Raw genomic sequence first — 27,770 nt, forward strand, 5'->3', positions numbered from 1 at the left:
ACGAAAGTCCGGCAAGCTAAGATATGAATGATTTGGAAAATATGAGGTCAAGAACTCAAAATGTCAAATAGCAGAAGGGTAGATAAGCTTAAGTTTAAGTAGAGGCAAGTTCAGAGACAGAAGGGACATAGGATGTTATTATGCTAAAACAATTTCAGATAGCATGATATCTAGCATTCTCACAAAGAGAGCATATTTTACATATTAAACTATTATAATTATAAATTGAGGTTGATTGGTTGATCAACAAGTTATCACAGATTCAATTATGGGAACTGTAATAGAGTCAACAAGAATCACATGATCTCTAAATAGTTTTCACTCTTACATACTTTTGTTCTAAAATAAATTCAGTCTTAATACAAGGTTGCTGTTACACCTCGGAAAAATATTTCGTTCATGTACAGTGAATAGACTAGCGAAGGGCACGAGGTATACAATGTTTCGATAAGTAAGAAATAGCACTTGATGATCCCAATTGAGATTTCAAAGGCATTCGAAGTAAGAGAAGAAAGTTTGCTAAGAAAGGCAAGGTATACGTTACGAATCGGAAAGGATTTACAAGTGATAAGTTAGCGATGATTCAATGATGTCTGGGAGAAGAGTTATAATGTCCCTTATATAGTTAACGAGGTGTTAAACAAGTGTCAAGAAGGTTCCACAAGGATTGGAGATCAAACGAATGACGGAGATCATTTCAGGGAAATGGGGTTATACGACCGACTTATACGGTCCGTATAAGGGTCCGTATGACACCCACAGAGATGATGTTTGCCTGGTGGTGAACCATGACCACTTATACGGGTCGTGCAATGTTATACGGGCCGTGCAATGTCCCGACGTGCTGAGTTAAATTCAATTATATAAATGTGATCCCACTTCACTAATTTCATTTCCCACACTTCTTCATATCTCTCAAGGCTTCTAGAGGGTTCCACACTTCTTCCACAAGAACCCAAGAGAAATTGATGATCAACTTCATCAAACCAACAAAATCTAGTGTATGAGACACATTAAAGTTCATCCAAGCCAAGGAATTCCAATGGAAGTGAACTAGGGTTTTGGTGCAAGAGAAGTATTTCCACTCAAGGCTTATTCCTATACTATCTAAGGTAAGTTTTATGATCTTTTCATGTTGTTTAAGGTAATGTTTAAGGTAATGAGAGGTTGAAAGGCTTAGATTAGATAGAAAATGGGTCACAAATATAGGAATAATGAGATTTTGAGTAGTAGTTTGGAGTGAATCATGAATATTGATATGTTGTGATTGTAAATATGTTATAAGTGACATTTAGAATATAGGATAAGCATTATATGTGAGAAAACGCAATAGTGAACTATGACCATGATTATGGAGGAATTGAAGCGAAATTGTGAAATGTGGATAATGTAGATGAATGATGATTGTTGCTTATAATATTGTGAATGTTGTTATGGATGTTTGGGAGTTGATATGAATATGGGGAAAGTTGTATAAACAAAGGAAATGTTGCCCAATTTTCTCTAGCTTTAGTAAGCACGTTCTTATAATTGTTTAGCTAATGTTAATACGAAATCCCTTGAAAGTAAAGACGTGAGCATTGAAGGAGAACGATCAAGCGGTATAATAGCTAAAGGAAAAGGTATGTGAGGCTAGTCCCTTCTTTCTAAGGCATGAATCTTATGACGTGATCTTCCCTCCTTCTCCATGAATTTCCTACATTTCGTAAAACTAAGAGTCTATGCTCATGAATAGCCATATGAGTTAAAAATAAGAGATATTATGAACATGATGATGATGAGCTTAAGTCCAAAGATTCTAGAGTTCACGATATGATGTTTCTACAAAGTTAATGTTGTTAAGTATGATCCATTGATGTTGTTTATTGTATACACTCACCTTTTATGCTAACTCCTTCAAGGTGAGGCAGAATGCTTATGAATGCTCCATAATGAAATCGGGGGTTCACGACCTCATGTCACCCTGATAAATTATAGTTGTCTTTGAGTTCTATGCATGCATTATGACGAGTACATGATGATGATATTACATCGCGCCTATATGGCCGGGCAGACACCGCTAAGGCAGGCAGCGTATACACCATGTCTAGATGGCATGGGCAGACACCACTAGTGGGCGGCATGAGATGGTACCCCGGACGCGGGAGGCCTGGACGCAGGCTAATGATTATCACACCGTACCTATATGGTCGGACAACTTATACATATATGCATACATGATATGATGATGATTATGGAGTAAGCCAGCATGCATTATTTTTTTTTTAATTGATAGTCAGTTACAGGTTGTTTCTCATTTGATGCTTCCTTATTTCATTGATGTATTGTTATTGCTGATGCCTTACATACTCAGTGCAATGTTCGTACTGACGTCCTTTTCTTTGGACACTGTGTTCATGCCCACAGGTAGACCGGGAGATGATCCAGACTCGTAGGAGATATTAGCTGACTTGAGAGCACTTCATTGTTCCGGAGGTGCCATTGATTTATTCTTTTGTGTATATATATGTTTTAGGCATGACGGAGTCCTGTCCCGTTCCTATGTCTAGTACTCTAGTAGAGGCTCGTAGATGCGTATGTATGGGTAGTATGGTTTCACGATGTCCTTATTGTATGTACATTATTTTGATAGCCGAAGGGCTTATGTATATAAAGGTAATTATGTTTCGAAGTGAAAAATGGTTTTTCCTATGACTTGAGTATAATATTAATGAATGAACGCTTGATGAATACGATGGGTAATGGTCTGAGCGGTGCTCGGTGGTTAGCTCCGGGTACCCGTCATGGCCCTTAGTCGGGTCGTGACAAAAGTGGTATCAGAGCAGTTCAGTCCTAGGAAGTGTCTACGAGCCGTGTCTAGTAGAGTTTTGTTTATGGTGTGTTGCGCGCCACACTAATATACAGAAGGCTACAGGGCATTTAGGAAAAATGACCATTCTTCTTCTTACGAGATCGTGCGATAGAGCCGTGTATAAGATTTTCTCCTCCCTAATAGTGCATTATGATTTCAGAGATGCCGCCAAAGGGAAAAGCTACAGCTGCCCAGAAGGGCAAGGTTACGATGAAAAAACGGGTAGAAAGAGAGCCACCAATGAATGTAGAAGAGGGTGAATCACATAATGAGGCCCCATCTAATACTTCCTCCACTCCGCCCAATTTAGAAGAACAAGAGGGAGCTTCAGCTCCAGCTCCTATGCCTCCAGCTCCTCCACCGGCTACTTCGGGTCAACAAGTGACCGAGGCTATTCATCTATTGACGCAGTTAGTTGCTGCCCAGGCACAGCGGCAGAATGCGGGTCCAAGTGATTGGGCAGCTAGTATCAGAGCCCGTGATTTCATGAGTTTGAATCCTCCAGAGTTTTTCGGGTCAAACCGGATGAAGATCCGCAAGGCTTTATTGATGAAATGTTGAGAACATTGAAGATTATTCATGCCTCCGAAACTGAATCTGTGGAGTTGGCATCATATAGACTCCGAGATATGGCAGTATTATGGTACAATAATTTTATATCATCAAGAAAAGAGAACGCGCCTCCTCCCGTTTGGTAAGAATTTGTAGATGCCTTCATCGGCCACTATTTGCCACTCGAGGTCCACTGAGCTAGAGCGGATAGGTTCTTAAATCTAAAACAAGAAAATATGAGTGCCCGGGAGTATAACCTTCAGTTTAATTCATTGGCTAGATATGCCCCGACTATAGTGGCCGACATGGGGGATAGAGTGCATAGATTCGTGAGTGGATTAGGGCCACATTTGTTCAAGGACTGCTTGACGGCTTCGTTGCAAGATGGGATGGATATTTCCCGCATTCAAGCCCATGCCCAGAATTTAGAAGGACAACAACATCCGCAAAGGGGTGATCGGTGATATTGATAGAGGGCAAAGCAAGAGGGCCAGATCTATGGGGGCAGGTAGTGATTATAGAGGGGGATGAAGGCAGACATATTCTAAACACTCAGGCCAGTCGGCGACTAGTGCGCCTCCACGATTTGCAGGTAGGATATTTGATCGCTCCTTTCGTTCAGGACAGGGTCAGAGTTCGAGGGCCTCAGATTCTCAGTTTGGGGGAGATTATAGCCAGAGGAGACCCCCAGTACCGCAATGCAGCCAGTGCGGTAGATTACATTCCGGACAGTGTCGCCAAGGTTCAGATGCTTGCTATATCTGTGGCCAAGTTAGGCACATGATGCGAGATTGCCCATCGATGAGTGGTAGAATTGGGGTCCAGCTCACAGGATCAGCGGCTGGTTCTTCTTCAGTGCGCCCGGTAGGGCAGACTCCCCAGATCCCAGCAGGTCGAGATAGAGGGAGAGGGGGAGCATCTACTTCAGGTGCCACTCAGCCCCGTATGTACGCTTTAGCCGGAGGACAAGATCTTGAGTCCTCCCCGGATGTGATTACAGGTATATTATCCGTATTTTCCCATGATGTGTATGCATTGATATATCCGGGTTCTACCCTATCTTATATTACTTCGTATGTTGCGGGTCGTATTAGGGTGAAACCCGAGCCAATTAAACCTTTTGAGGTATCTACTCCGGTTGGTGATCCCGTGATAGCTAGATAAGTGTATAAAAATTGTGTAATTATGATATGCGACCGCCAAACTAAAGATGATTTAGTTGAGCCGGAAATGTTAGATTTCGATGTGATTATAGGTATAGATTGGTTGGCCTCATGGTATGCTAATGTTGATTGCCGAATGAAAGTAGTTCGATTTTAATTTTCGGGAGAGCCCGTGCTTGAATGGAAGGGTGATACAGCATCTCCAAGAGGCAGGTTTATTTCCTACCTTAAAGCAAGAAATATGGTAGCTAAGGGCTATATTTATCACTTAGTCCAAGTTCATGATACTGAAGCAAAGTCGCCAACTTTCCAGTCCGTTCTGGTAGTGAATGAATTCCCGGATGTATTTCTAGATGAACTTTTAGGTCTTCCACCGAAAAGAGAGATTGATTTTTCCATTGATGTGTTACCGGATACCAACCTATTTCTATTCCTCCTTACTGAATGGTTCCTGCAGAATTGAAAGAGCTAAAGGCACAATTGAAAAATTTGCTTGAAAAAGGATTCATTAGGCCTAGTTCATCACCGTGGGGAGCACCACTCCTATTTGTGCGAAAGAAAGATGGTTCTCTACGGATGTGTATCGATTATAGGCAGTTGAATAAGGTGACGATAAAGAACAAATGTCCTCTCTCAAGGATTGATGATTTGTTTGATCAATTACAAGGTGCCAAGTGATTTTCCAAAATAGACTTGAGGTCAGGTTATCGCCAAGTGAGAGTTAAAGAAGAAGATATTCCCAAAATAGTTTTTAGAACGAGATATGGCCATTATGAATTCTGGGTGATGTCATTTGGGTTAACTAATGCTCCGGCAGTGTTCATGAATTTGATGAATAATGTATTCAGGCCTCTCTTGGATTTATTCGTAATAGTATTCATTGACGATATTCTGGTATACTCTCGCACAGAATCAGAACATGCAGACCGTTTACGTATTGTTCTTGGAATTCTTCGAACTCGAGAATTGTATGCAAAATTTTCAAAGTGCGAGTTTTGGCTGAATTCTGTGACATTTTTGGGTCATGTTATTTCAGATGATGGCATTTGAGTTGATACTCAGAAAATTGAAGCTGTGAAGACTTGGCCAAGGCCTACAACGCCTACAGAAGTCCGTAGTTTTCTGGGATTGGCAGGTTATTATAGAAGATTCCTAGAAGGATTTTCCTCTATTTCAGCCCCATTGACGAAGCAACCCAAAAGTCAGCCAAATTCCAGTGGAATGATGCTTGTGAACGCAACTTCCAAGAGTTAAAGAACAGATTAACCTCAGCCCCAGTCTTGACACTCCCGGAAGGGCCAGATGGTTATGTTGTATATTGTGATGCTTCCGGTATTGGGTTAGGATGTTTGTTAATGCAGCACGGTAAAGTCATCGCTTATGCTTCGAGACAGCTGCGGAAACATGAAAAAAACTACCCAACTCATGATGTCGAATTGGCTGCAGTTATTCATGCATTAAAGATGTGGAGACATTACTTGTATGGTGTGCATGTTGATATCTATACAGATCACAAGAGTCTTCAATACATTTTCAAACAGAAGGAGTTGAATCTGCGGCAGAGGCGGTGGTTAGAATTATTGAAAGATTATGATGTGAGTATTTTATACCACCCCGGAAAGGCAAATATAGTAGCTGATGCGCTTAGCCGCCGATCGATGGGCAGCCTATGTGAAGTTCCTCCGGGGAAGAAAGAATTAATTCATGAGCTCTACCAACTAGCTAATCTTAGAGTACGCCTAATTGATTCAGGTAGTGTAGGAATTGGTATTAATAATCCCACAGTTTCGTCCCTGAATATGGAAGTGAAAGAGCGTCAATATGAAGATCCTCAGTTGAGCCATTATAGAGGCACATTTCGTGAAAAAGAGAAGTCTCCATTTGAAACTTCTATGGATGGAATTCTTAGATACCGAGGTAGGCTATGTGTTCTGAATGTTGCAGAATTACGTCATCGAATCCTCGAAGAAGCTCATTATTCTCAGTATTCTATTCACTCAGGTGTAACGAAGATGTATCATGATCTCAAGTTAATATATTGGTGGGATGGCATGAAGAAAGACATAGCAGAATTTGTAGCTCAATGTCCAAATTGCCAGTAAGTGAAAATCGAACATCAAAAGCCAGGAGGATTACTGCAAGCAATGGAAATCCCTACTTGGAAATGGGAAGTGATCAATATGGATTTTATTGTGGGATTACCTCGTTCCCGAAGCAAGTATGATTCTATATGGGCGATTGTGGATAGATTGACGAAAGCAGCTCATTTTCTTCCAGTCAGAACCACATACTCAGCAGAAGATTATGCAAGGTTGTATCTCAAGGAGATTGTGCGACTCCATGGTATTCCGATATCCATTATCACAGATAGAGGAGCGCAATTTACAGCTAAGTTCTGTAAATCCTTCTAAGAAGGTTTGGGTACTCAAGTAAAGCTCAGCACGGCATTTCATCCGCAAACTGATGGGCAAACCGAACGTACCATTCAGACCTTGGAGGATATGCTAAGGGCATACGTACTAGATTTTGGTGGTAGCTGGGATGACCACTTACCCCTTATTGAATTTGCATATAACAATAGCTACCATTCTTGTATCCAAATGGCTCCGTATAAAGCTCTATATGGAAGGAAGTGCAGATCCCCAATTGGATGGTTTGAAATAGGAGAAGTATAGCTAATAGGCCCTGAGTTAATTCAGCAAGCAGTAGAAAAAGTCAAGGTGATCCGAGATCGATTATTGACAGCCCAAAGTCGCCAAAAATCTTATGCGGACAACCGTCGGCGAGACTTAGAATTTCAAGTTGATGATTGGGTATTCTTAAAGGTGTCACGAATGAAAGGAGTGATGAGATTTGGTAAGAAAGGAAAGTTAAGTCCTCGATACATTGGACCCTATAAGATTATCCGCAGGGTGGGTCAAGTAGCTTATGAATTAGACTTGCCTCTAGAACTTGAATTAGTCCATCCAGTTTTCCATGTCTCAATGCTCCGTAAGTGTATCAGAGATCCTACGAGGAGTTTTCCAGTAGATGATGTTCAAGTGACGGAAAAATTGGATTATGAAGAAGTACCCGTTGCCATACTAGATAGGCAACTATGGAGACTTCGAAATAAAGAAGTAGCCTCAGTTAAAGTCTTATGGCAAAATAACAACCGAGAAGAAATGACTTGGGAAGCAGAAGAGAGTATGAAATCCAAATACCCGCACTTAATTCAGCCCCCAGAAGAGATCCACGATGAAACATCGAGATTATGAGGTATGTATGTTTTCTTTTTATGCATATGGGCTGTGTGTGACCAGCTTATATTGCTATTGTCTTGTGGCCTTGTGAGGCAATGTTATTATGGACTGTTGTGACAAGATGGTAGTGCCATATTATAGGGGAAACTCTAGCGAAATTTTCGTGGAATTCCCGAGAACTTAACATTCGAGGACGAATGTTCCAAAAGGGGGGAAGAATGTTACATCTCGGAAAAATTTTCCGTTCATGTACAGTGAATAGACTAGCGAAGGGCACGAGGTATACGATGTTTCGATAAATAAGAAATAACACTTGATGATCCTAATTGAGGTTTCAAAGGCACTCGAAGTAAGAGAAGAAAGTTTGCTAAGAAAGGCAAGGTATACGTTACGAATCGAAAAGGATTTACAAGTGATAAGTTAGCAATGATTCAATGATGTCTGTGAGAAGAGTTATAATGTCCCTTATATAGTTAACGAGGTGTTAAACAAGTGTCAAGAAGGTTCCACACGGATTGGAGATCAAACGAACGACGGAGATCATTTCAGGGAAATGGGGTTATAAGACCGACTTATACGGTCCGTATAAGGGTTCGTATAACACCCAGCAGAGATGATGTTTGCCTGATGGTGAACCACGACCACTTATACGGGCCGTGCAATGTTATACGGACCGTATAAGTGTCCGTGGAAGTCCCGACGGGCTGAGTTAAGTTCACTTATATAAATGTGATCCCACTTCACTAATTTAATTTCCCACACTTCTTCATCTCTCTCAAGGATTCTAGAGGGTTCCACACTTCTTCCACAAGAACCCAAGAGAAATTGATGATCAACTTCATCAAACCAACAAAATCAAGTGTATGAGACACATTAAAGTTCATCCAAGCGAAGGAATTCCAATGGAAGTGAACTAGGGTTTTGGTGCAAGAGAAGTATTTCCACTCAAGGCTTATTCCTATACTATCTACGGTAATGAGAGGTTGAAAGGCTTTGATTATGGAAGGAGATAGAAAATGAGTCACAAAGATAGGAATAACGAGATTTTGAGTAGTAGTTTGGAGTGAATCATGAATATTGATTGATATGTTGTGATTGTAAGTATGCTATAAGTGACATTTAGAATATGGGATAAGCATTATATGTGAGAAAATGCAATAGTGAACTATGACCATGATTATGGAGGAATTGAAGTGAAATTGTGAAATGTGGATAATGTAGATGAATGATGATTGTTTCTTATAATATTGTGAATGTTGTTATGGATGTTTGGGAGTTGATATGAATATGGGGAAAGTTGTATAAACAAAGGAAATGCTGCCCAATTTTCTCTAGCTTTAGTAAGCACGTTCTTATAATCGTTTAACTAATGTTAATACGAACTCCCTTGAAGGTAAAGACGTGAGCATTGAAGGAGAACGATCAAGCGGTAGAATAGCTAAAGGAAAAGGTATATGAGGCTAGTCCCTTCTTTCTAAGGCATGAATCTTATGACATGATCTTCCCTCCTTCTCCATGAATTTCCTATATTCCGTAAAACTAAGAGTCTATGTTCATGAATAGCCATATGAGTTAAAAATAAGAGATATTATGAACATGATGATGATGAGCTTAAGTCCAAAGATTCTAGAGTTCATGATATGATGTTTCTACAAAGCTAATGTTGTTAACTACGATCCACTGATGTTGTTTATTGTATACACTCACCTTTTATGCTAATTCCTTCAAGGTGAGGCAGAATGATTATGAATGCTCCATAATGGAATCGGGGGTTCACGACCTTATGTCACCCTGATAAAGTATAGCTGTCTTTGAGTTCTATGCATGCATTATGACGAGTACATGATGATGATATTACACCGCGCCTATATGGCCGGGCAGACACCGCTAAGGCGGGCAGCGTATACACCATGTCTAGATGATATGGGCAGCCACCACTAGTGGGCGGCATGAGATGGTACCCCGGACGCGGGAGGCCTGGTCGCGAGCTAATGATTATCACACCGTACCTATATGGTCAGACAGCTTATACATATATACATACATGATATGATGATGATTATGGAGTAAGCCAGCATGCATTATTTCTTTTTTTAATTGATAGTCAGTTACAGGTTGCTCCTCATTTGATGCTTCCTTATTTCATTGATGTATTGTTATTGCTGATGCCTTACATACTCAGTACAATGTTCGTACTGACGTCCTTTTCTTTGGACGCTGTGTTCATGCCCACAGGTAGACCGGGAGATGATCCAGACTCGTAGGAGCTATTAGCTGACTTGAGAGCACTCCATTGTTCCGGAGCTGCCATTGATTTATTCTTTTGTGTATATATATGTTTTGGGCATGACGGGGTCCTGTCCCGTCCATATGTCTAGTACTCTAGCAGAGGCTTGTAGATGTGTATGTGTGAATAGTATGATCTCACGATGTCCTTATTGTATGTACATTATTTTGATAGCCGAAGGGCTTATGTATATAAAGGTAATTATGTTTCGAAGTGAAAAATGATTTTTCCTATGACTTGAGTATAAGATTAATGAATGAACGCTTGATGAGTACGATGGGTAATGGTATGAGCAGTGCTCGGTGGTTAGCCCCGGATACCCGTCATGGCCCCTAGTCGGGTCGTGACAGTTGCTGTTTGATCTCGATACTTTTAAATTTTAACTATGTTTGGTCATATTTTACAGCAAGGCACTGCAGAGTCAAATTGTTCTTACACAATAGGTCAACAAACCTATTCATCTTTATCACGAGTATCAGTTCCTTTATATATTTCTATCTTTTAGTCCATTAAATGTTCAATCTTCTCTTTAAATAATTGCACACCAATATGTATATTGATAATTAAAGCAAGCCTAGCATACAGGCACGGACACAAACACCAGAAAATTAAGCAATTTACCCTCTAAGATGGTTCAGAATTTCTGAATATCATCTGCCAAAAGTCAATACAATTACCAGCTAAAAAAATAATTAACTAAATTTGCAATTCCATATACATATTAAAGTAATGAGGAAAAAAGAAACCGTGAAGTACAGCAAAGATTTTTAACATACCTCTTCCAAAACATGTCAAGATGCTTTAGTTTTCTTTTTCCATCTCCCACAGTTACCTAAGCTTAGCCATTTTCAGTCCAAGACACTTCACGTAATACCATCAAGAAGACAGAGACTATTAATTCAAGGGATTCAATAGAAGCATCGTCACGTTGAATTAGTTCAAAACCACATTATAGACTCTTTATATCATACCTCTTGGTGTTTGGTGATACGACCCTAGACACCTGTAAAGCACATTAATTTTATAGAGCTTTAACCATGGTCGTGCTCAAAGGTATTCAATTCCCATGATAGCGAAGCTAGAGCATTGGAAATTTTAATCAAGGCGATCCATGAGCTAGATTCTTTTGCAGTGATAAGCAAAGTGTAATCATCATAATGAAATAAAGTTAGTCATATCACCTTGATTCTTTTTCTTTCTTCTTACCTAGTAGTATTGAACAGGGGCGGAGCCATGTTAGCTCCAGGGGTTCATTCGAATCCCGTCGGCGAAAAATTACAGTGTATTTTCAAAATTAAAATTATTTTATTATGTATATATAGTAGATGTTGAATCCCCTGACTTCTTTGTGTATTTACCTTTTAGAATTTTTGAACCCCTAGATGAAAATCCCGGCTCCACCACTGGTATTGAACATGGCAAGTAAGGGCGCAGACCCGTAGTCTTTCGTTGATAAAGACAAAGAAGAAAAAACTTGCGAGAAATAAAATATGAAAACATGTGCTGCTATTATAAAATTGGACATAACCAAAGAAAGAAGAGGTTGCTTTGGAAGAGAATATTTCTCCTAAAAACTATTTGATTAATTTTAACTCGAGAGACAAATGTGAATTCAACTTCCTTGCATAATTAAATTGTTTAAGGAATATCATCAAATACCTTAGCAAAATAAAAAAATGAACCAGAAACTCAGTTAATCCAATTAATCTATTTCAGTTTATCGAATCTGTTTTTCAATTTAAGAGTGTGAACTGACAAATTACATTATCTATTAAATCATTTGACAAAAAAAATAATAAGAATAACTGAGGGGAACATGAAAACAAATATATCACAAAGGAAAGACAACTTAAATAAAGGAACTAACTTTGGGATGTCAAATAAATCCTAATGCTTCGCCATTCAAAGTAAGAAATAACTATGAGATAAAGATTCATATAGTTGCTTGACCGAAGACGTTGAATTCTTTAGAGTCTTAGTTTTGATAAAGAAGAGGAAGAGGAATGAGAGAGTACAGAAGAGCAATGAGGGAATAATTGGGAGACGTGAAGAACAACGAAGAAGGATCGGGAAGGAGAGTGTGACAGAAAGAACAGATGCAAAAGACAAAAATACCCTTACTTTTGAATAAAATAACGAATATAGAAACCTGTCCAACTTTTGATGTGCCAATAAATTATATGGTCGTCCTGCTCTTGGTGCTTCTATATAGTAGTAAACTAGATGGCTCGTGTCCGTGCCTTGTACCAATGAGATGCAAATAAAGGCGACATGATTAAACAAAATATTTGCATAATATGCTTCATATCATATCATATTCATTTGTGGAACAAAGTCATACAGGAAGTTTGCTAGAAAGGCAAAAACAGAGAGATTTAGTTGCTCCAACATATGTATGAGATATGTTGCAATGGCCTAGAATTTGAATTCTGGAACCGGTTAACAAAAGTAAGTTGTTCCAGATGAAACTCTTACATGACCTGAAAAGAAATTAAAAGAATAAACTAACACAATCCAACAGATAGTAAATTTAGAACTTCTGAAGTGGGAATGCATCTAACCTCATCTCACTCATCTTTCACCTCTAGTTTTCTCTTTCTCCTTCTCATCTCAGGTGTTGTCGTAGTAATGCTGCCAACATGTATAACAACTGAATTGTCTTCATTCATTATCTTGTAGCTATGCCAAGAAGTTGCTTCAGGCCCTTAAAATATTACATCTTTAATTGATAAATAAAAAATCTTGGTATCCCTAAAGTATTTATCTTTGCTACTGCAAATAGCAGAATTTCACATGTAAATTAAAAAAAAAAAAAACGAATGCACTGGGAAGAGGAAAAAATAATTTCCTTTTTTATTTGTGTCTTGTCGCTGTCATTACTGCATTTTTTCCCACTTATCTTAAAAAAATATTGCAATGCACAATAGGTTACAAATAAATCCATATATATGGAACTTTAGAGTTGTGTACATAACAAATAAGAGCTAAATTGTAAATCTTTTCACACAATTACCTGATTATTTTTTTTGGCACTGTAGCCTTGAATGAATTTGCCCATTCTTAGGGACAGTTTCACAATGTATGGAGATTTTTACCTTATTTGTGTAAGAATGTCACGACCCAAATTCGGGTTCGTGTGGGCACCTACCCTCCCACCTCGGTAGGCGAACCCTCTCATTCATAAAATGAATCTATCATACGACATTCCATTTAAACGCATTTGATAGTTAAGAAGTACAGCCGAATTCCATTTATAAGTATTCAATGACATAAGGTGTACAGGTTTACAACAACACAATTTTTTACAGACTTGATACGACTTCCCATGACCTGGTCTAGACTGGTGCAAGAGCGACTATTGACTCAGATTACCATTACGTTCTACGACGCATCCTCCGTCCCGAATGAAGTGGGAGGAGGCCTTCCGGATAGGCACCGTGAGTTCCTCTTCACATCAACAAATACCTGAAACAATCTACACCCCAAAAAGGGTGTAGCAAGTGCAATATCAGTACAAACACGCGTACTGAGTAAGTATCATAGGCATACAACGGTTAATAGTACATATTGGTAAAGAATTCGCGAATAATGAGAATAATCACTAAATTAAATCACATATCCCGAAACAGTAGATCACAGCTTCAATATAACTTAAGTCACAACTAATCTTCAATGAATTATAAGTTGGCCAAACCCCTATATAGATTCTCAACACCTTTACAATTCCCAAGTCGCTCATTCGTGTTTTAGGGCGAGCTCATTGTTACGACACCTTTATGTCCACCTCGCTTAACACAATACACTACTAATTTTAGGTGAATTTAACAGGCACAAGTCAACAATATAAGTCACAAGAATCGAGTCCAAATGTTCGTCATTGCCTATGTATAGCATCTAAACCATATATGTTAAGTCTGAATATATCCGATCCAACCAATCATTACGATAGAATCATTACCATACGATCATCACAACAGAATCATCACAATCCAATCATCACAACAGAATCATCACAACACCTCGACCAAGTCAATATACAATGCAATGCGATAATGGTATGAATGTGATGCCATGCCATGCAAATGAGGTGTACACATGTACTCCGGACGAAAATATCGACGTCTCGGCAGCACAACCCAGCGTGACTCGCGAAATCTAAGTGGCACCCGTCCCGGATCTTTGCCAAACAGACAGATGGGACCCTGGCTAATTGCTCACAGGGGGAGTCTCACCGGCACCACCCTGGGGGACTCGCGGAGTCCATGTACTAACAATGATGCCGGGATAATATCGGAATCGGCCATGCAACAACAATGCCCGAATACAACCATCGGACATCGGCCTCCTCACAATCACTCAAAAGAGTCTGTCAAATACCAGTTTCACAAATCAACAATTTCGGAATTGAACCTCGGACATCAGCCTCCTTACAATCACTCAAGTAAAAGAGTTTATCAGGTATCAGTTTCATATAAACAACGATTCCGAAATGGATCTTCACACATCAGCCTTTTCACAATCACTCAAGTAAAAGAATTTATCAAATATCAGTTTCGCTCAATCAACGATACCGGATCATCACCGGGTATCGGCCATGCATGATAAATATGAGAGAATGCGTGCAATGCATATGTCAATCACCAACAGTGGGTATGCCAACATATATCAATAGCTCAAGTACCAACAGTGGGTATGTCAACAATATATCTAAGTACAAATACCAGCAACGGGTATGTCAATCCTATCCGAACCAGGACAACAAGCAGAATTCGATATCTACCAACTACACATGGCATCAAGCCAACACAATTGAACAATCAAACACACATAACGGGGTGGCTAGCCCCAACACACATCAAGTCAATCATTTAACATACGGTATTACCATTTCCCTAATCATCATATTTGCTTAAGATAAGAATCTCACCCTACACTCGAGTCACTCGTCACCATTTAACTAGGACATCATTCACTACCGTGATTCCTTTTATATTCCTAGCTAGCGTTTAGATTCACTACAATAATCTCATCGATAGGCATAATTAGATTCGCCCACTACTCCCAAGTTACATAAATCCACCGATAATCAATAAGGCCACATCAAAACCTAAGGAGTCTACAGGCCACAAGCCCGAACAAACAAGTCACACATGAAAATTCTATCCTAAAGCTCCATCCCATATCTCCAATGTCCTACACATGCATTCTCCGTTTCTTTTACACAACAATACGGAAAACTAACCGGAGTCTACCGAAGGGAAAGTCGTAACCTATCTCATTGCCGACCGGGAGCCACGAACATCCGTCGATTCCTTCAACCCACCGTCACCTCGTAATCCACACAAAATAGCTTGGAAGCAACCATAAGGTCCAAGAATTGAAATACCCATTATAACCTTCATAAGAGACTTTGGATTTACGAAGGAAGGTTTTTGATCTCAACCCATTTCTAGATTCCATCCACAACACTCCTAGATGTTTTACCCATTTTTAAGCTTATATTGGGGAAAATGTACTCATTTTCAATTCCATGGAAGAACTCCTTTTTAAGGTGAAGGAATGTAGTGATCTGGGTTATTAATTTGTTCTAGATGAAGCATATGGAAGGTTTGTTTAGAAGGGACTATGTGAAAAATGTTGTTGACTCATCATCTCTCCTACTCTAGCTTACTAGGAACACCCACTTGATAATTCTTTAGGGAACAAGATTTAAGTGGTTTAGGAGTAGTCTACTAGGTGGAATGTGAATTTGAAGGCTTGGAAAGGTCTATCAAGACCAAGGAATCTGTTATTTCTGGTTTTTCCCCGAGCTAGGTGGGACAATTCCCGAAATGATTCCTTAAATAGGGTATTTTCACTGCGTGCACCGCTTCAGCGGTTAACCTACCGCTTCGGCGGTAGCGCTGCAGCGCTCGATAGGCTGTTGCAGCGGCCTGCGCCATTATGGTACAACCACTTCAACGGGATTTGACGCTAGAGTGCCACGACTATAGCGCTCGGGGGAGCGCTGGGGTGTCCTAGCCCGGGTCCTTTACCCGAATTTTTGATGTTTGATCCCCTTCTGCACAATGGTTATCACTAGTTTAGATGTCCGTCGTAATTACTTTAGAGAGGGGAAAGTCCCGGGATGACGCGTTTACGGGTAGTTCGGAATCTTTACAGTATTGACGGAACGGGTCGTTACAAAGAAGTGAAAGTATAAACTCAGCTCACAAACAAACCAACCAAAGCGTTGAGTATCTATAAAGATTTGTGGAAGATGTGGAAGTATAAACTCAGTTCATAAATAAACCAAAATGTTTGAAAGGAGGTCATTTTTTCCTGCAACATTAGCTTTTATCATTTATATCTTCTTCTTTTTTTTCCAACAATATGGCAATAATTTTCAACAGCAATTTAACAGTAATGATGGGCGAGCATATCTGGGCTATTGAGAACCAATTGGCATAACTTGTATCATGTATGCTCCAATCAAATCGAAGATAAAATTAAGCTAATGATGGGCGAGCATATCTGGGATATTGAGAACCAGTTGGCATAACTTGTATCATATGCTCCAATCAAATGGAAGATAAAATTATGCTAAATTACCTCAAAATGTTGTCTTCATATGTAAACTGAGCATAGAAAAGAGTTGTACCATATACAAGTCTCAAATCTTTAGCTCACAACAAATTATGATATACTCCTTTACAGCACAAGTGAAAGAACACAATTTATTCCTAAAACGTAACGAGAAACCATATTTTACCCAATAAATTTCAAATTCCACAGGAGATTAAGAAATGTGGGAGTTCTCCTGTATCTAAATCCTGGATATGGAAGCATAGAAATCAAAATATATAGAGGAAAAACCTGGCATGTTTTCAACTTCTATCTATTGACAAAATCAAAATAAGTCACTGTGAACTTTGTAGATGTATGAGTTGGAGAAAAACTCACCCAATTTGTACAATTTATTTCATAATGGATATGAAGCTGCCAAACCGAGCCAACAAATAGGAGAACTGCCAACTACCACCCACACGTTTTACAAGGCTGGGAGGCAAATTTAAGTGACAAATAAAATTTATAAAGAAGTTTTAAGAAATCAAATGGAAAAGTTTGATCTTTTCTTTTTCTTCATTGTGGTTGCAGGATCTCCAAGGAAAAATATGCTCTGATTTTGTTTAAAATTCCTTTATAGAAGGAAGTGCTTCTTCTCCTCCTACGACATACTCACTTGATTCACCAATATCGATGGATCCCCTACTTACCAAAAAAGATAAAAGTGAAAATCAAATAAGATCAAAGTGTCGGTACATTAATTGCAAGTATTAACTTTAAGATAGGAAAATTGTCCTCTTCGGTCTAATCCGTGAACCAATATCTCATATTCTTTGGGTGTCTATTCAGTTTTTCAAAAGAACACTCCAATTTATCCCACTAATGGAAGTAAAATTCCCTGGAGAAAATTAGGCCTGACCACAAACGTTCAATTTGTTACCAAACCATCTATATATTTATTACAAGGCGTTTGTCACCTCACCTGCATGTGGTTTGACAACGTTCCCAAACTCTTGCATTAACCATAGAACTGACAAATATTAGCAAGAGTATTTGATACCTTGAATGAATATACCTAAGAATACAACATACAAGATAAGTTGGAGAAAATAGCCAATTATTGTATCAGAATGCAATTTTGTTCTATAAACAATTATAGGATTTTCACCAAGCACGAAAAATAATAACATGAAATAAAAGTAACAATTGTATTTAAGGGTAGCTATAATTTGGTACTAAAGTGTTGCAATATCAATGTGTGAGTCACTTCATTGATCAATCAAAGCTTCAACAATTGTCAAATCTCTCTTACCAAAACTGAAGGATGATACTCACACAATATATCTCTTTATTCTGCTCAGCTTAATGTCTAAAAGCAAGCTTTCTAATTTCTTCAGTTGTAATTTCTCCAAATGTTATATTTACATATTCTTTCACGTTTGTATCAATTACACATCACCTTCCTCCAGATGCCCTTTCATTTTGAAAAATTCTGACGCATAAACAAATGTGCGAGTTCACTGCAACAAGAAAGATAAGCCAAAAAGGTTCTCCGTTCAACTATATCAATCCAACTGCGGGATTCTCCCCAATAGTGTGACATAAGGGAATATTCTTGCTTCAAAATACACTATGTGCAAGAGAGAGAAGACCTCTACATAACAAAATCCCCACTGTGCGCAACGTTTTTTTGATAAGCAGAAGATCCTGAGGGCCAATGGTGCACGATAAAACTCGATGAATAGTAGGTCCATTAGGGATCAAATCCTTTTCCCAGGAACATATACAGTCAAACCTCTATAAAGACGTCATTTGTTCCGAGTATGTTTTAGCTACTATAGCGAAATATTGTTATAGAAAACGTATATAACATGAAAACTGATTCCAAAAAGAACTTGAAGTTGTAGTGAAATGTTGTTATAGAGAGATACAACTGTAGCACATGTTAGAATTTTACGTCTCTTATAATGTGGCCACATAGCAGGAAAGCTACCAAGTCTAAATGGAGGGCATTACTGCCTAGACCAGTAATAACATCACACACAATGTTTTCCAGACTCAAAAAACTAAGGATACTAGAACAGATATACATGAAGCAAATTGCCAAGATTGAGTGGAAAGAGTGTTTCCCAGTCATGTAACAGAATTCAAGCTTTACAATCTGCAAATTTACAGCAAAGAACAGACTTACAAGTTACTACAGTGCATTAACGTACCGTAAATGCAAATTACCATTCATGATTCAGTAAACTTGGGGTTGCTAATCTTCATCACTCAGAATAATCACCTTTTTTTCAGTAGACGAAGACTCCCGAGCAAGATGCTTCTTGCGAACTGCATTGGAAGAAGTCGCAATATTTTCTCCAACAGCAGTATGCTGTGATATTTTTGGCAATAAAACTTTATTCTCATCTTGACCATTTTCTTTCGATTGTGATCGATGAGTCAATGCATCTGAACCAACAGACGAACAAGATATTGGATCCAAATTATTTTTCTGATCCTGTTGAATATATGATGTTCGTCCGGAGGTTAAACGGTGAGACATACTCTCAGAGAGTCCCACATCAAAAATCACAGGTACCTTCACCATTTCAAAAGGAGGTACCATACATCCATCCTTGCTGGCATCTTTAGAGACGTCAGACACAGGCAATCCAAGTTTTTCTTTTGCCCACTTATGAACTGCACTTACCTTAATAAAAAAGAAAGGGAAAATTTCATAAGTAGCAAGATTAGTACCTTTTTTGCAAGAAATAACCCCTTTTTTTTCCCACAACGTAACAACATTTTTTCTTCCAAAACGTAGCATATACACTGTATGCACGCGCACACAGTATCAATGTATATACACTGATAGCAAATACACAGTATGCGCGCTCATATAAGAATTGTGCCTACAATTTAGAGATACGTATATCAACGTATCTGCTATAAAATGTAAAATATAGCTATATTTTGTAATTATTTAAAAGTACTGCTATAAAGTGTAGTTATGGAGAATAAATCAGTTACATTAGGTAAGTTAAAAATAAAATTTCAGAAAAAAACTTACCTTCTCATCCAAAGCATCAACCATGATGTTCAACTCATCTATTCCATACCGTATAAGAAAATACTTCTCGCTCCAAGCACAAGCACAAAGCTGCTTGGCATGAAGAAGACAAGTATATTTATGTGGAGAACATTTGCAGCCAATGGCCGAAAGGTATAGATCATAGAAGCATATAGCGCACTCCCGTTTGGTCGTAGCACAAAAGTCATCCTCCATCTTTTGCGATTCAAGAGAAGCACACACATATTTGCGTCTTCTCACTTCAGTGGCAACCCGTGTCTATCCAAATATAGAACAAATTAAAAATTACTTCCAATAGAAAATGAAACGTCACATTTTACATGAATATATTTCTAAATAAGATAACTAGTACTCACACACACGAGTTTAAACTCAATAAAGTAGCTCTTAGTATAGTTAGTAGGTGTCTGAACATAAAAAAGTATGATATTTGAAAAATGTTGAAAAAGAGGATTTTGGAAATCGAATTGTGTTTGGACATGTATTTAATTTGAAAAAAAAAAAAAGTTCAGATTTTGTGAGTGGAAAAAAAATTCAGTTGAAAAACTGTTCAAAACACTTTATCAAACGTGAAACTCATTTTTAATAAATCAGTCCAATATATAACCAAATGCTGTTTTGGGAGAAAAAAAAAAAAAAAAAAAGGAGGAGGAAGAAAGGTAAAGAATTTGTATGGACAAACGGGAGCTTAACTTCCTCAACCAGAGTAGGGACTAACAGAAGCTAAGTCTCAACCTGCAAACTAAGGATAGGGAGCTGCTCACAGAACACACATATCAAAAAGAGGTAAATTACAAAAGACCCCTGCTGATTTTCCCTAGTAATATTTGAATCATAAATTATTGTTGAACATGTCTTTGAAATGCTCGACTCCGAAGGTCAAAAGTCTGCAATGCATCTTTTACCTAAATAAAAGTAAGGAGGTCTAGTGACAGCAAACAGCTGTGTATGACACCAAAATTAGAAAGGCAAAAGGGTCAAATTTGCCCCTTTCAGGGCATACCGGTCACTTACCGCTTTTCCTATTCCGTTCATACCCTTCATGTAAAAAGAAGAGGAGAAATTCAAAATTAACTCTCTCCTCATGATAATAATTACTTTTTCTCCCCAATACATTCAGTAAGTAAAAATGTGCACGCCTAATTAAATTTGATTCTTGAAAGTAGGCGTATTGTACAACCAACAACCTAAACTACTTTTTCGTATATAATATCTATACTGTTATATTCCTATACAGTAACTATATAGAGTCTTCGTTTTTTATAGGTCATCAAATATGTAATGATGTCAACCTTCACTTTATATCTTGGCCATAGTAAATGGTTGATCTTAAATTCAACTAGCCATTTTTTTCTCTCTTTTTACGTTCCTTCTTCTTAACAGTTTTAGACCCTACTTTTCGTACATCTAATGGGCCAAAAAGGAGGTTGTTATGTTGTTTTTAAGGGAAAAAAGCAAGGTATCTATGGAAGTTACCCTTCGTTATACCATCCGTACAAAAATATGCCCACTGCTGCCAAATGGTTCAAAATATGCCCCTCCTCCGTTAGGGCAGTCCAAGGAGGACACCCAATCCCACATGGCACCAACATTTTGATGAGGTGGACCATGCGGCATGCCCCAACCCATTTTACGCCATGTGGCATACCACATCAGTGTCCCAACCCATTTTACGCCATGTGGCATGTCACCTCAGCCCCAACCCACTTTACGCCATGTGGCATACCACCTCAGTGCCCCAGTCCATTTTTGTACGGATAGTATAACGGAGGGTAAAATTAATCCTTTTCTCATAGTAAAGGGGAAAATTTGACCCTTTTCCCAATTAAAATACAACATAAAATGGAAAGGAAGAAACAACATTGTCAATTGAAAAGAATAAGTAGAAAGCCTGTTAGAATTGAAGTTCAGGAATTTGGAATGGCTCATTATTTAAATGTTGGAAGTCACGAATAATAGAGGCTTACCTTAAGTGCATTTGTTAAAATCCCATTGCTCTGACAGACTGCTCTCCATTTTAAATTATCAAAAGAATTCTTGTTCCACAGTGCAAGTTCTCCTAAAGCCCTAATTGCTTCTGTGGCTGCTTCAAACATCAGCTTATCATGGGAGATTGATGTCTTTCTCCCCTTCTCACAATACCGTTCGACAGCAATCTGACCATGTGGCAACCAATCAACCGGAGCAAAATTTACTGCTTCATAACAATTAAATCCACTATCGAAATCCGCATGGTATGCTCCAGGGAGAATGAGAACAAACTCCTTTGGTTTTTGCACACAACGATAAACAGGTATACCCTCTGAAGTCAATATAGAAGGCGAGAATTGAGCGGCCTGCATCGGATATGAAGGTTAATTGATCAAATGGGAGGGAATAGACAAACTTTTCATCTTTGGCATGCAAAATATAACAAATCAAGTATATTAAAGAAATCATGCCTCCAGATTGCATCATTAGGGATAGCAGTGAAGAGTAATACACAAAGAAAATATTGAGTAATGGGTGAGAAGTTAGTTGGATAGACACTGTATAGCGTAGTTGGCCAAGCTTCTGGGAAGCCAAAAGTGCTTATTTTTTCTCCAGAAAGTGCTTATGTTAGAAAATTGAGATGTTTGGCCAAGATTTTAGGGGGAAAATAAGTGCTTTTGAGTAGTAGTAGAGTTCTTTTTTTTTTCTTTTTTTTTTAAAAGCTAAAAAAGTAGTTTTTCCCCAAAAGCACTTGGAACATTGGTCAAGCATAAAGTACTGCTCTAATATTGGCAATAGTGCTTTCCAAATTAATCAACCAAAAACAAACTGCTACTCTAAGAGTACCTTTTCGAAAAGCAAATTTTCAAAATAAGCAGATTTTGGAAGCTTGGCCAAATAGTTCAATGAAATTTATTCTTGAAAGCTGTGAAAGTTATTTCAAACTGGGGACTAGCCAACCTTCTATAATGCCAAACTGGTGACACCAAGTCAGATACCTATCTAAAATACTATATCGTTCTTTTCTATCAGACGAGTAGTTTTTGAGCCCCATTTACTAAAGACTACTCCCTCAACTTCACCCCCCACCACCCCCCCCCCCCCCCCCAAAAAAAAAAAAAAAAAGCAAACTCCATTAAAACCACCCAAAAAAAAATAATAATAATAAAGCAAGACAAAATCATCACACTTGCAATATAAATTACCAAAAGAACTATTATTCCATTACCGCACCAAATACTTCCTCTTTTTTTTTTTTTTTTTTTTGGCAAAGCAAAACAAATAGTTCCTTATTCTTTTTAGGTAGTCCACAATTTTGATTAATTTTGTTTTCTTTTTTTTGAAATAGAGAGGTCAATTTATTAGTAAAATTGCAAAAGGAACCAGCTAAATATTCATCCCTATCTTTCCAGTAACAGGCAGGTCTTGTCGAAATAATGAAAAATAACTTCAAGGATTTGAAACTCACAAGGTTGTGAAGCAAACAAGGATGTACTGACAACTGTGGCAGATTCTTCTTGACAGCTTCCTCAAACTTGCAACGATAACTCCCGGGAACCCCATAAAATATTTTCGGGGCACCAAAATGTATGTAGGATAGCAAATATAAGTGCTGCTCTTCAATTCTCTAATGGAGGATGGAAAAAGCAGAATATAAGGGCAATTAATCAACATAATCAAAAAGGTAATGCTAACAAATGGACTTATGCTCATTGCTCATTGGTACTTTCTCCTCCCAGGAGATACAGCCCAGGAATGACTATGCCCAACAACAACAATAACATACCCAGCGAAATCCCACATGTGGGGTCTGGGGTCTGGGGAGGATGGGGAGGGTAGAGTGTACGCAGACCTTACCCCACCTGGGAAGGTAGAGAGGCTTGTTTCCAGTAGGCCCTCGGCATAAGGACAAGTAACCCAAAACAGTATAAAAGTAATACTATAAAAGTCATGACAAAATACTATAAAAGCATGATAAAATAGTATAAAAGGAGCAGTACCTACCACAAAGTAATACGATAATCGAAGTACAAGAAACAACATAGCAGAAATCGAGGGACAAGCAAGTGTAAGAGTAATACTATGACTACTAGTATGATCGGATAAGTAGGACCCCGCACAGATACCCACTAACCTTCTACACTAAACCGTGCCCTCCATAACCCTCTATCTAAAGTCATGTCCTCGATAAGCTGAACCTGCACCATGTCACTGTCTAATCACCTCTCCTCAATACTTCTTCGGCCTATTTCTACCTATCTTAAAGTTGTCGTTAGCCAACCTCTCACACCCCCACACTAGGGCATCCGTGCATCTCTTTTTGCACGTGTCTGAACCATCTCAGCCTCACTTCCCGCATCTTGTCATCAACCGAGGCCACTCCTACCTTATCCCGGATATCTTCATGTCTTATCTTATCCTATCTCTCCTAATATGCCCGCACATCCATCGCAACATCCTCATTTCTGCAACTTTCATCTTCTGAACACTAGAGTTTTTGACTGGCCAATACTTTGCCCCATACAACATAGTTGGTCTAACCACTACTATGTAGAACTTGCCTTTAAGATTTGGTGGCACCTTCTTGTCACACAAGACTCTGGCTGGGAGCCTCCATTTCATCCATGCCGCACCAATACGATGTGTAACATCATCATCAGTCTCCCCATTTCCTTGGATAATAGACAATACTTGAAGCTTCTTTTATTTTGAATGAGCTAGGTACTAAGCCTCACTTCCACGCCAGCCTCATGCATTATGTCACTGAACTTGCACTCCAAGTATTCTGTCTTGATCCTGCTCAACCTAAACCCTTTAGATACCAAGGTTTGTCATCAAACCTCCAGCTTAGCGTTATCTCCGTTGTGAGTCTCGTCGATTAGAACTAAATATAACTTTTTATTTATTTATTATGGCAATATATACCATATCAAACAAAATATTTCTTAGAATAAGTATTTTGACGTGTTTTCTATGGGTTAATTTGGGCTACACAAAATTTAGATGAGTTCACAAAATTGGGCTGAGCTAATAAAAGGACAGGTCAAGCTTAAGCGGGTTGAGCGAGTCATGAATTTATGGGCTAATTTTGTCACCCCTAATTTGAATTAAAAGAATAAATGTAGTCGCTGAATGATAAAATGTAAATCTTACCCAGTGATTTGATGAAAAACACATTCCGATGGAGAGCCGGGGAAGCAAAATAGAGGGGTTGTTACAACTTTCAAAGCGTAGAAGAGAATCTTGAAGCTTAGGGGTATTGTTTAAGTTCCAACCAGATTCCACATATTGTGGACATTCAGTTACATCCCGTGGATTCGTTTTATGTGGAAACCCACTTGCACTAGTTTCCATAATATTCCCATGGAGCACCTAATAAACCAAATTGACAACAAAAAGTAAGAAGAAATGATTTTGGCATATCCCTAGAAAAAGAAATTTGCAATTCCACAGGAAAACCTCGATTTCTTCAGTTGGATTCTCAATAATCCTCCAGTATTCCCCTTCAATATCAGGAATAGATGGGGAATTCTTGACAAAGTACTGCCTCTTGAAATAATTAGCGTAATTCTTGAAAGATTTCAGCTTAAACTTGGGCCCACTTTCAAGTTCAAAGTGTTCATTACAGCTACCAAATTCTTTAAGTTCCATGCTGAGGATTTCCTGCTGTCTATTATTCATCTTCATTTTCTTGAAAAACACACTCTGGAGGTCACCAATGCGCTGGATACGGGTGTCGATTCCATACCTCGTGGCCTCTTCTTCAATGCGGCAAGGTGGGGTCCAGGAAGCAGGAGGAACAATACGGCATATTCCGTAGTGCTTGACATGTGGAAGGATGCTTGCGACATACTTGAGGGTATCTTCAAACTCCTAAAATAAGATTTAACGTCATGAAAGCAGCATCTGGCTTTTGGTACCTGTATATGATGCAATAGAGGGATAAAATGAGAAAAAACGGTCCCTTCTGTTTGAGGATAGGTTCAAAATAATCCCTTAAGTATGCACTTAACAATTTTGGTCCTTTAAGTTCACCAAAAGTTAACACTTACAGTCTCCATCAAATATTTAACAATTTATGGTCATTAAATTTGACGGAAATAACAGCCTCTCCACCTCACAAGGTACGGGTAAGGTCTGCGTACACTCTACCCTCCCCAGACCCCACTTGTGGGACTACACTGGGTATGTCGTCGTAGATTTGACGGCAACAGTGGGGGAAAAAAGATTTAACCATAAATACCAAAAAAGTCCTATCAAAACCTAAAATATGCAACACGAAAAACTGCATTAGACACCGAAAAGATATAAACAATAGCAAAAATTACAACCTTAAAAATTCACACTAGTCTACAATTAAATCAAAAATTGCACAAACTACAAGAATTGTACCTCTGAATGCGAGTTCCCGAAAAGGAAAAAAAATGCATAGTTCCCGTCAAATCTACGGGATAGAGTTCAGTAAATATCTAACGGAGACTAGAAGTGTTAACTTGTGGTAAACTTAAAGGACCAAAACTGTTAAATGCATACTTAAGAGACAATGTTGAACCTACCCTCAAACATAAGGTACCGTTTTTATCATTTTCTCCAATAGAGGGCATATGCCAGGCTGAAAGAAAGATGAGTGTCAAGGAATACCTCTTTAGTAGGATGGAATACGGGAGCCTCATCAAGTGAAGGGATCCGTGCTAATTCCGGACGACATCTTGCAACAACCTTTTGAAAAGGCACACCAGAAATATCATAAGCTCAACGGAAATTGGAAAAAAAAAAAAACAACAAAACAAGACAGATGCAGATTGAAACTAACTTTTGGATAGAGACATTTAATCCATGCCTTGAAACCAAACATTATACAATATTAAGGAAGAATGAACCTTCTCGCAGTTGTGACCACGGTAACATCCTCGGATCACTCCTTTGGGAAGACAAGCACGTGAAAACGAACTCTGCAAAATAAATTGAACCCAAATACAACCAAATGACAAGATCAGTACTTCTCACTAGCAGCACTACATACCAACAATTACACAAAAACAGTACATGCTTCCACATTCTTTGACCAGGCACTACAAGCGAAGATGCAGCCAGATAAGCCCTTAACTTCCAAGTGATGCACGAGACAATCAAATGAAGAAGAGAATACCCATAGAGAAACAGAAGAGAAAGTCATCCTTGATCCGTACTCAAGCCCACTTGCCAGGACATATGATTTGATTAAGGGTGGCAAATAGGATCTGGGGAGGGTGGTGCGTACGCAGCCTTGCCCCTACCTTGTGAAGGTAGAGAGGTTGTTTCCGATAGACCCTCGGCTCAAGTAAAGCATATTAAATCAGGTATGAAAAGGAAGGTTTTATACTTATATTAATCCGATTCACTCTCGTTGAGAGTCGAACTCAAGACCTCCCGCTTACTACATGGGTGTTCTGACCAACTGATTTAATATAAGAGAGAGAGAGAGAGTGTGTGTGTGTAAAGTATGAGTATGTTTTTCTGTTACGCAAGATAAGATAAACTATTGGTGTTTATAAGGAAAAAAAGTTTTATTAGTTTTAGTTTAATAACTTTATGAGAAAATTTATGAAAATCTTACTAAATGACCTTATCAGCTTCACATTCAGGATCCTCTTCCATGTGATCAACATGATCATCAAGTATCCAAGGCCTACGCCTAACAGAACTCTTAAGCTTTCCTGTGCTAATAATTGTTGAAGTAGAAGCAACCTGGCTAGGACCTTCCTGACTATTTTCAACCATCTTTAGTGTGAAGGGCGTTAACGATTCATAACCGGGTGGAATAGAGAACTTTTTCCTGTCATCACTTTCACCCTGTGATCTTGTGCGCTTGGCCCCCATTAGCACTGAAACAAAAGGGAAAGTATTAGTGGACATGAAATGTGGCATGGACTTATTTTGCCTGGTAACACTAAGGAAGAAAATAACCAAATACAGGCATACTTCATCAATGTCCATGTAACTAGTACCTCTTAACTTTGCCTTTATAGCTCTGTTAAGTACAATCAGACAACCGTCTGTGAGAACTTCAGACTAACCTGCAACAAGAGAACACAGATAAATA

General features: G+C 38.7%; 1 protein-coding gene across 34 annotated transcripts in view; it reads right to left on the reverse strand.

Annotated features, from left to right (window-relative positions):
- LOC132605778 (putative lysine-specific demethylase JMJ16) overlaps positions 1-27,770 on the reverse strand; it is a 31,940-nt gene that overhangs the window by 1,380 nt on the left and 2,790 nt on the right. For 7 of the 34 annotated variants that reach the window (XR_009569436.1, XR_009569434.1, XR_009569432.1 and 4 more), the window contains exons 3-16: positions 27,676-27,744; positions 27,293-27,552; positions 26,569-26,640; positions 26,330-26,407; positions 25,148-25,561; positions 24,842-25,060; positions 23,157-23,315; positions 21,685-22,053; positions 19,697-19,975; positions 18,929-19,336; positions 17,624-17,716; positions 17,038-17,343; positions 12,657-13,570; positions 10,872-12,575 (exon numbers count right to left, since the gene is read on the reverse strand). Coding sequence is in view for 2 of the 34 variants with exons in the window: in XM_060319013.1 (XP_060174996.1) it covers positions 18,902-19,336; positions 19,697-19,975; positions 21,685-22,053; positions 23,157-23,315; positions 24,842-25,060; positions 25,148-25,561; positions 26,330-26,407; positions 26,569-26,640; positions 27,293-27,547 (2,280 nt within the window). In the remaining 32 variants the exon portion in view is untranslated. Of the gene's footprint in view, positions 1-10,871; positions 12,576-12,656; positions 13,571-17,037; positions 17,344-17,623; positions 19,337-19,696; positions 19,976-21,684; positions 22,054-23,156; positions 23,316-24,841; positions 25,061-25,147; positions 25,562-26,329; positions 26,408-26,501; positions 26,641-27,292; positions 27,553-27,675; positions 27,745-27,770 lie in introns of those variants that run through there. The other 27 variants (XR_009569450.1, XR_009569448.1, XR_009569446.1 and 24 more) reach the window with 12 other exon arrangements.

The sequence above is a fragment of the Lycium barbarum genome, chromosome 8 (genome assembly GCF_019175385.1).
Source record: "Lycium barbarum isolate Lr01 chromosome 8, ASM1917538v2, whole genome shotgun sequence".
Taxonomy (NCBI): domain Eukaryota; kingdom Viridiplantae; phylum Streptophyta; class Magnoliopsida; order Solanales; family Solanaceae; genus Lycium; species Lycium barbarum.